Source organism: Nymphaea colorata, chromosome 9 (assembly GCF_008831285.2).
Source record: "Nymphaea colorata isolate Beijing-Zhang1983 chromosome 9, ASM883128v2, whole genome shotgun sequence".
Lineage (NCBI taxonomy): Eukaryota > Viridiplantae > Streptophyta > Magnoliopsida > Nymphaeales > Nymphaeaceae > Nymphaea > Nymphaea colorata.
In genome coordinates, this window is record NC_045146.1 from 14,236,763 (window position 1) to 14,246,388 (window position 9,626).

At 38.8% G+C, this 9,626-nt stretch overlaps 1 protein-coding gene across 2 annotated transcripts; it reads right to left on the reverse strand.

Annotated features, from left to right (window-relative positions):
• Positions 1 to 2,258: 2,258 nt before the first annotated feature.
• LOC116261576 (ribosome biogenesis protein WDR12 homolog) lies at positions 2,259 to 9,626 on the reverse strand. 2 transcript variants are annotated; one of them, XM_031640404.2, is made up of 14 exons: positions 9,395 to 9,626; positions 8,493 to 8,581; positions 7,665 to 7,771; positions 7,494 to 7,529; positions 7,287 to 7,372; positions 6,508 to 6,575; positions 6,318 to 6,428; positions 6,094 to 6,228; positions 5,291 to 5,434; positions 4,208 to 4,316; positions 3,962 to 4,107; positions 3,838 to 3,873; positions 3,628 to 3,721; positions 2,259 to 2,524 (listed from the first exon to the last, which is right to left on the reverse strand). In XM_031640404.2, the coding sequence occupies exons 1-13, from the start codon at positions 9,558 to 9,560 to the stop codon at positions 3,629 to 3,631; spliced, it is 1,326 nt and encodes a 441-aa protein (XP_031496264.1). In that variant the 5' UTR covers positions 9,561 to 9,626; the 3' UTR covers positions 2,259 to 2,524; position 3,628. The 2 variants fall into 2 exon arrangements, with proteins under 2 accessions (XP_031496264.1, XP_031496265.1); XM_031640405.2 differs by having other exon boundaries at positions 8,493 to 8,543; positions 9,395 to 9,547.

A 9,626-nucleotide genomic window follows, 5' to 3' on the forward strand; every position in this document is an offset into this window, starting at 1 on the left:
TGCTGTCTTATGATAATCTCCATTTCTTTCAAATATTGAAAATTTTGAGTTGGTGAAATGTGAACCATAGGGGGTTGAAATTGGTTCACTTCTCCAAGTTTGCTTCATTTTTGTTTTCGTTTCTCTAGGTTACCAAACATGTAACATGTACAGGGTTTTGAAGTAACCAACTGTGGGACTCAAGGGTCAAAACAATGTCGATATGTTCAGGATAGGCGCATCAAAAGGATCAAGATGAAGAAAAAAAGAAGTAAAGATTTTGAGAAGGGCACCAGGATGACTTTTATGTGGAAATATGTTAGCTTTTTGGTGGGTATAAAAATGAACATACTTAGATTTAGATTCCTTGATTTAGACGCGTATTGTATGTCTAATTTAGGAGGCTCTACGAAAGAAATTCTAACTTAAGCATGTTCCTATTGTACTGCCAAACCTTGCGATACTTTGTAAAATTTCGTTTAATCCTTCTTCCTTTCTTCTATTTTTCTTTTTTTTTATATATAATGGAGTGATGCTCTACCAAATTTTATTATGGTTTAATCCACCAACTTTCTACATGAAAGCTTAAGAAACTGAATTATGGGAGCAATTTATCAAAACCACCACCACTAAATTTTGCTCCATGAACATGCGGTTGGCAATATGTTCCCTGTTTTCCTAAACTTTTTTCAGGACATTTTGCCTTCTTATACAATTCATCTCATCAAAGCCTTAGAACAGATAATTCAGATGCAGCACTTCCTAGAAATTGGGTATCCTGCATTTCCTCCACTTGTTCTAAGAACAGTAAGAAAATTCTTTTGCAGAGCTAAAATTTTCAGAACTTCAAAAGTTTGTCAAGGCTGGGTTGGCATGTTTGAAATTCAAGGAAACTCTATAGATTGCTTTGGGCGCCATGAAATTTGCCCAATTTCAACACGGGCTAATTTCAACTTCACCTCTGTCTAACCGTGTTCTAATAGCTGTTTTGTCATCATAAGACATAAGTCTGTTCTATTTGTAAAAGAAAGTTCACCATGGACTCTGTCTTTGGTAGAGAAAAGAGGCACTGTTTGTGTCCTGAAAAGATTTCTAGTTTATGAACTCGTCCAAGATCGTAGTTCATGCCCGGAAGCACGAACAAAGTCCCTGAATTTCATCTCCAAGTTATGGAGCCCAGCGAAGTCCAAATCGACAACCTGTGGCTGACATCTAGTTGGGCATGCATTCTGTAATCACTGCGTCCATGATCGAACAGTTCCCTATCACCTTACGTTCCTGAAGAGACGAATGATCTTGAGAGTAATGGTTCCTCCTCCTATCCTTCCTGTTTTCCTCTTTCTCCTCGTCAATGGATGCATTCTCTCCTATATTGCTACTTCTTTTAGGACAAGTGCTCTCCTTCTGTTGCCAAAGAAGCAGACAGATCCTAGGGCACAACAGTCCAGCGGCAAACCCCGGTGCAGCCTAGGAAGGAACTGATTCATCTGGCCGGCCGGTTTCTTTGAGTCCGACTACAGCTGTACCACTTATCCCCACGTCCCTTGCCACACGGCGAGGTGCTTAGCAGGGATATTCTCCAAGGATTATGCGCCGGGCCTTTCAGCGCCAGTTGCAGTAACAACACCGGCGGAGCCGTGGCAGAGAACCAGCAATGGCGTCGTCAACCTCCTGCAGCCTGCAGGAGTACTGGTCCTTAGCACCACCGGTGGAAAGACCGTCTGTCCTGCTGTAACCATTCCTGATTACATCTTCTTGTTTTCCCGCCCTGTTCTTTCGGCGATACTCCTTACATGTTTCTTCCGGGGGCGGAGGAATCAGAGTTTCTCAGTTCACTCCTCCCTTGATCAACCGGGTTAACGCGGCGGCTGCTTATTTCGAAGGGGAACGGTTAGAGGAGTAACTGAATTCAGTCTACCTCAATTCAGGCAGATGACATGCGCCTATTTGAACTTCACGTCCCTTTAAAAGACACGTTTGCTGTCTAGATGTATAGCTAGCTAGTTCAATCTTGCCTTTTTTTTTTTAATTCAATTGTGGGAATAATAAGGTCAATAGTTGCTTCAATGATTCTTACTAATTATGACCAAGATCAGATACGTCCGCAAGTGAAAGCAGCTCCCATCGATCTCGACTTTATCATGCTTACTAATTCGTCCTCAATCCTACGTAAAATCGCAGGAAATCATTTCGGCAAAGTTTCTTCAGGGCCATGCTAGAAGTACACGGACAGGCCTTACACTAAAATAACAAGAAGCCATTAACCACATCCTACAGGATACGATTAAATTTTGGGGTGATATCATATGCAATAACTGTGTCAAACATAACTCATTATCAATACCAAAGAACCAAAATCGCCGAGCACAAGTTAACAAATTTCTCATAGATGTGCAACTGCTAACTCGTGCTACAAGTTCTCAAATATAATCTATCGCCGCAGAAGCCTGCAAAGAGATTGTCAGCATGCATTCACCTGAAAAACACCTCCATCAAACTGGCCTTTGGATGTCGTGAGCAGTATTCCAAAAAAGCTGCAACAGATCTGCATATGAACATATCATACAAAATAAAAGAAGTCAGACAATAAGATTCATGTTAACAAAAGAAGGAGCAAGGAAATGCCTTTAGAAGACCAGACATCGGAGCCTATTTGTCATATGACACGGGTCCGTCATTTGGCCCAAGTACCCGTGTCGGTACGTGGGTACAGCAACACGGGTAAGTGGGTATGGTTGCATTTTAAAACATTTAAAATTATATTTTCAAACTTGATTTTTTCTCTAATTTTGATTTTTCCCTTCTTTTATATTTCCCTTCCACTAAGATTCTATATTTCCCTCATTTTTCTCTAATTTTGAGAATTTTTGTGGATTATAAGACTATTAATGCTTTTTTTCATTTTTATCATTTTTTAGTATATAGTTTGTCATACCTGCATACCCACACTTTTCAAAATTGCGGTGTCTGAACCCATACCACCGTACCCAAACTTGTACCGTACCCGCACCCATGTGACAGGTCATAGCACAATCATAGATCAATGCAGCCTTCATATTCTTTTCTAGCCAATGAGTCCATGCAAGAGTTGGCTGCATTTTAGTAGGTTTCCATTTTTTTTTTTCAATTTCTTTCAGGCTTCAATGGTAAATAATGGCTTGTAATTTCCTTTTTCTAATGCCATTGTTCAACTTCACTCATCTATTATTTTTCATTTCCAACTTACTGTCTGGTTTCTGGACCCCTGGTTGCCAAAGGCAAAACAAAATGGCAGACAAGATGCTAGTTTATGAAGGTAGAACATGAGCCGTAGACCACACCAGGAGGGAATGAGATCATGGAACTTTGAATGGTAAGAAACAGCTCATTACAGGATTAATGCTAATGACTTAGAAGACAAATTACAGTAATAAAAATATATGTGTGAAGCTTGAAGGATGGTAATTGGTAAACCATGAACCCAGACAAACATTTAGCAGCTTGCTTGTCAAATACATATTTTATATTATGTATAAGCAGGAACTTAGTTCAAATTACAGGAAGGAAAGAAAACTACCTGAAAAAGGCAGAGATAGAAAGCAAATAGTACCAAACTTCAAGGAGTAACCTTCGGATTAAACACTTGAAAGTCATGTGAGCAAGAAGTACCTTATGAAATATGACATCCAGAGAAGATACAAAGTTTCGAATCAGCTCCCCCACTTATCACACTATCACCTCCCCACCAGTCTGTGCAAAGAACCTACATTTTCATATACATAATTAAATAGCTTAGCCACTTTCCTCATTAACATTTGTAAATGTATGCATGTTTGAATGCTCTGCGTGGAATAGATACATGCATCAAAAGCTATCTACCTTGTCTTCATGAGCCTCCAATATTGTTATAGGCAGCTGCATCAAAGCACTTCATTCTGTTAACAAAAGTTTGGTTCCTTAAAAGGAAAATTTTAGCTTGTAAGTTTTGTAAAAAGGTATGTACCTGAGTCCTTACATCCCATAGAATCACTTTTCCGTCATAAGAAGAAGAAAGTAAATGAAACCATGATTTTGCATGCCATTTACATGATGTTATCCACGATTTATGTGAATATTTTGAAGAGAATTCAAACACTGGAGCAAGACTACCTACAGAGACAAGCGGTCAGCAGCAATTGTAAAACTCTAGCACTAACTAAACCATATAGAGGAATATGATTTATTTAGCTGGGCACTTGGTCTATCGCACCTGGTCGTCGAGGATCCCATATACGAAGAACAGGGTCTGAACCACCAGCAGCAATAAGTGCAGAACTCTCTCCACCAACATCAAGGCAATGCAGAACCTTCTTGCAAACCTGCTCAAAGAGTTGACGAAGCAAAATAATTCATTACCGAGACATATAAAACTATCAATATTCCTGAAAAAAGATTTGATGCTTCTTAAACGAAAAGCTTTTCAGACCGCTATATCCTGCAAAAGAGTGCTTCCCAGAGAGCCTCTGAATAAGATTCTAAAGACCAATACAGACTATAACGAATTATGGATATACAGTGAAAAGTTTCAAACTCACATTGTGATTTCCTTATTTTTGACACTTTTGTCCTCCATTACTAAGGTGTCCATGATAAAAATGTAAACAGCAAAATGTGTCTCTTATAGTATCATTAGGTTTGGGCTTTGGACAATGAAAGTCATACTGGAGAAGATTGCTGCTTACATATAAAACAAGGCCAAAACAATCCTGGAACATAAAAAGGAAAGGTAAGAACGGGACAGATCTCAGAGCATGGCAAAGATGGAGAAGATGCCCCGTGGAAGATGACAAAAGATGAAACCATCTCAAACTCACATCAGCACAAAAATGGAAACAGTGAATAGGTACCAAAGAAAACATGATGCTTGACAAGTGACAACACAGAAAAAGGAAAGAGTGAATGGGTATTGGATAAAACATGCATGCCTGCCAAGAAACCATAAATAACTGACCAGCAGTATCAAGAAAGAGGATAAGTTCTAGGCTCTGTAAAAAGTTACAAAGGTATACCATCCCTAGGCTACAGACATGGTGATAGATGCTAAGGGCAAAAAAGACACATCAGGGAATTGTACAAGGCTATGACTTAAACAGGTAAAAACACGATTTAGAATACATTTACAAATTGATTCAGCAGCCACTTGAGGTCAAAGAGCCAGGCTATGCTTCAATTCCCAGCTATTGACTATTTTGTACAATTCCCGATGTTGCTTTCAATAGTTTTCCACCTTTTTCCTTATATCAAACCATAAATAAATTATAGCAGTTGCATGAAAACACTGGTGGAAGCCTACCAAGGTCATGGAATTGTTTCCAGTCTCAACGTCCCATATTCGAACAGAATAATCCCATGAAGCTGAATAGATTGTCTCCTGCTCTGGCCAGACAACTGAAGAAACACATTGTGTATGGCCTGTGAATGTCGACACAGCATCCGCCTGACAATCAATGAAATGTTAGCTATAAATAAACTGTAGACACAGAAAATTCAAAGTAGCCAGATCTTGTTAGCTAACATTTCAGAAGAATAATAAGCTTAAAAATCCAGTCAAATGGATCAATTCATGAGCTGGTAATTATGTGAATCTTGGATACAGTTATCATCTATCATTGAAGGCATATCCCACTTCATTAACATGGTGAAACTTGGGATCCAAGACTGCCATTACTTTAACATGGACCATTTTGCGAGTGGACATACTTTTGCTCTAAAATAGTACAATTGAGATGCATTAGTTCATAACAGACAACCTCTCATTTGTGCCACCAATAGGATGCATTTTCAGTTTTCATATTCGTTGTGCACCTAAACGCGTGAAGCAGTTCAACATACTGCCATTTTTTCAGCCACTGTGGTGCTACAATAACTTTGAAAAACAAAGCACAAGAGGTGGTCCAGCTTTGAGAAAGAGAATTGGTAATCAACTCCTCCCCTGCATTTACTATTTTTCCTGCCTCACTAAAAGTTAAAAGTTACGGTAACACACATCCAGAATGGAACACATCCAGAATGGAACACATCCAGATGGACACAAATGGTTTAAGGGGTTACAATTTCTTAAATTACTGTTTACAGAGAACATTCAAGTATAACTACCTCCATCTGTGATGTTTCATTCAAATCTGCTACAGAATTCACCTTCCTCTTCTTTATTGATACTAATCCACCTTCAGCATCAGACTCATTTGCATGCCATAACTTTACTGAACAGTCCCAAGAACCTGAACATACCTAAGAAACAAACTGCATGAAATGAAATAAAATTCCTAAAGGCACAAAAAATGTTACTCATATATTATAAGAAAATTGAAATGAATTACCATCTGCCCTGATGGATCTGATGAGACGCTTTGTACAGAAGATGTATGGCCCCTTAAGATTTTAAATGCACTAACCTTCTTAGGACATTCAACTAAATCACCTGCATTGAACTGTTTATGAAAGACATAAGTATAAAGTGAAGATTTTATAAAGTGAAGAATGTCAGCATTGAAGTATTTTAGCAGTCACCTTCCACAACCTCAGTGTTCGATCTTTAGAAGCAGTCGCAACACAGAATTTGCCATTATGGTCATTGGCTGAAAAGGAAGGGCCTCAGTTACTAAGAATGTCAAACAAATTGCTCATGCACTAATCATATTAATAAGATCATACAAATGCTCAATGGAAAAATGACTTTCTTCACCAAGGTGGAAAGCCATGGCGTGAGAGAACACACACATTCATGCACACATGCAAGTGCACCATTTATGAAGCTCCTAAAAAGTACCAAGTGTGGACCTGTTTTTATATGGCAACAATGAGATCAGTTGATCCAAGGTCAAAGTCCACAACCATATATGGGTTATAGGAATTCTGCATATGAACTAATGATCCCTTAGTTCCTAGCATTAATAAAATTTTATAGCAGAAACAGAAAAACATTTTGAGCGAAAAAAAATAGATTTACTCAAAGTCAGAAACAGACTAAAAGCACATATTTTTTATTGCCCCTTAAATCATAACTGTGATATGCAGGACATGTAAAAGAACTGATTTATTAGAATAAAATAATATATATAATACAGGAACTTAAACTGCATATAGTAGATAAGGCACTTGGTTTTCAAGAAATATAGCATATTGAATATTTGTGAAGGAGACAGCCAAAAGCTGCATATGCAAACCTGACAGTCTGCAGACATTAGAAATACAGAACCATTGAATGATTTCATTGAAGAAAAGTGACAAACCAAACAATAACAATGGTACCCAGGGCAAGGGAATTGTGACATTAAATTAACAAAAACCTTTTGCATCAACAATGGAGACAGAAGCAATGGCTCCTGTATGCCCCTCCAAAATGTGAGTACACGTCGCACCATGCCTCCAAACCCTGGGGGGAAATTTTGAATTCAGGTACAGTAGTATCATGATAAATCAAAGGCAAAGTAGTTTCAGTAGATAAGATCTGGAAAGCAAGCAGTTACTTGAAAAAATCAAGAGTAGCTACTCACCTGCCATTGCCATCATAGCAACCTGACAATATTAAGCTGCAAAACCATATAAATTGCAACCATTAATTAAAAAGCCAAAGTACAAATATAAATAAATATAAGTATAAAACACAGTAATTATATATATATATATATATATATATAGGAACCTGAGACCAACCAGTTGTTTACCTAGGATGTGAACCATCAAGGGCACTGACCCAATCATCATGTACACATGGATCCTCTTGCTTTTGAGGTGCCGCAGCATATGTGTACTCTATGTCAAGAACTTTCTCCTGAGAGATGGAAAGGAAAGAAAATGGCATCAAAGAACTAAGAAAATCTCCAACCTACATAATGATGAGAAATACAAGAGCATATATAATTAAAATAACAGCAAACAACAGGTACCCCACAAAGGTAGCCAAAGGTCCTTAAGGTTCCCTGTGTTCTATGTGGTCATGGCTAGGAAAATGATTTAAGAGCATCTAAGCAATTCGACTTATTCATCCTTGTCAACTATTTTGTTTCAGAAATGATATTGCAGATGTTATTTTATGAGATTGATTAACAAGCTATGGTCCATCAACCTGCACTACTAAGCAGAACTGCATAGTTGTCTAACAGATTATCTCACAATTTGCTGAAGATGTGGCTATAGCTAACTTAGTGATTCTTGAATAACTGGAAGTTATTAACATCTACAGGCAAACAAAGCACTTTGAAGAAACTTCGAATAAACTGGAGGTGTCTACAAGGCACCTTCCATTCAATGTGTCGAACTATGCCCTGTCTATGAAAAACTATTCTCAAAGACAAATAATATAGTCCTGGAGCAGTTCTAAATACTACAGTATGGGCACAATCGGTTAAAACTGAATTCAACATGATTCATTTAAGTCAGAAGCCCACATCCAAGTGGTAGTGGAATTTTTTTTGCATTTCCCTGCGTCAAAAAAGGTATGCATAAGAAACATGTATCATCAATGAAAAATGTTAAAGAGTACAGCTGCATACCGCAGAAATGCCATTTTCAAGAAGAAATTTGTCAAGTGGCGTGCGAACCAACTGTCCACCAATAAGAAAGTCAAATGCTATAGGAGTATCTGATATTAAAGGAGAAAAATACACACATAGTTAGAATATAACTGCTTTATTTTGCCAAAACTAAGAATGAAAAACAAGCTCAATTCACATTACATACTTCTTCATTTGCAAGACATGTGTGGAACCGCCAGCAACAAAAAAACATCAAAAACAAAAAACACTACTCTAACAACTCAAGGTAACAGCAAGAAGAGCATGAGACTTGAAGCAAGTATACGATAAATTGCACGATTGAGATGAGAAATCAATACGTTGTCAGGTTAGCATAATCACCAGATTATAATGTGATTAGTTCCGCACCTAACAAACCTCTATATTTACTTAGGTACCAAAACAGGTCGAATGTCAAATTCAGCTAGCAACAGATAGACATCGGATAACGCGTATAATAACTGCAGGGAATTACTGAAAAACAGAGAGCAACGAGTAAAATCAAGCAACCCGAGGGATTGCGTCACAGTTGGCATAGTAAAACCGAACTAACCACATCGCGAAACCGTGAGGAGATACGAAAACATTTCCCCTCAGTTCTGCAAAAAACTAGCGGAGAAACCGTAGGGCTCCCGTTAGTAATGACTATGCCACGTTACTCTTAGCCAGCGAAACATGTGCAGCACGAACAGCAGCTCCTTAACGATTCTCGCTACTGAGATATGTACGGGAAACCTAACAGGCATTTCGTTGGAAACCCATGAACGTAAGCAGCTTAAAGGAGCGGACGAACGATCATAACGATGAATTGTCCACGCCATAGAGAAATAAACAAAGAGAAAGATAAAACACACACTCAGGGAGTCGCCCGTGAGGAGTACCTTGGGGGAGGAGGGCATTGATGATGTCGGAAAGAACGAACCTATTGACGTCGGAAGGGACGGCCATGGAGGAGGACGGCACCCTCAGATGCTTGGGCAGACTGGTGATGAACCTCACCCTGATCTGCCGAGAGACTTTGGCCTCGCGGCTCGTGCTTCCCTCCATGGTTCCTTTCGCCGACGACAACAGCCAGAAGCTCGTTCCCCGCCCTTCAGCAAAAAGCCCGGGACG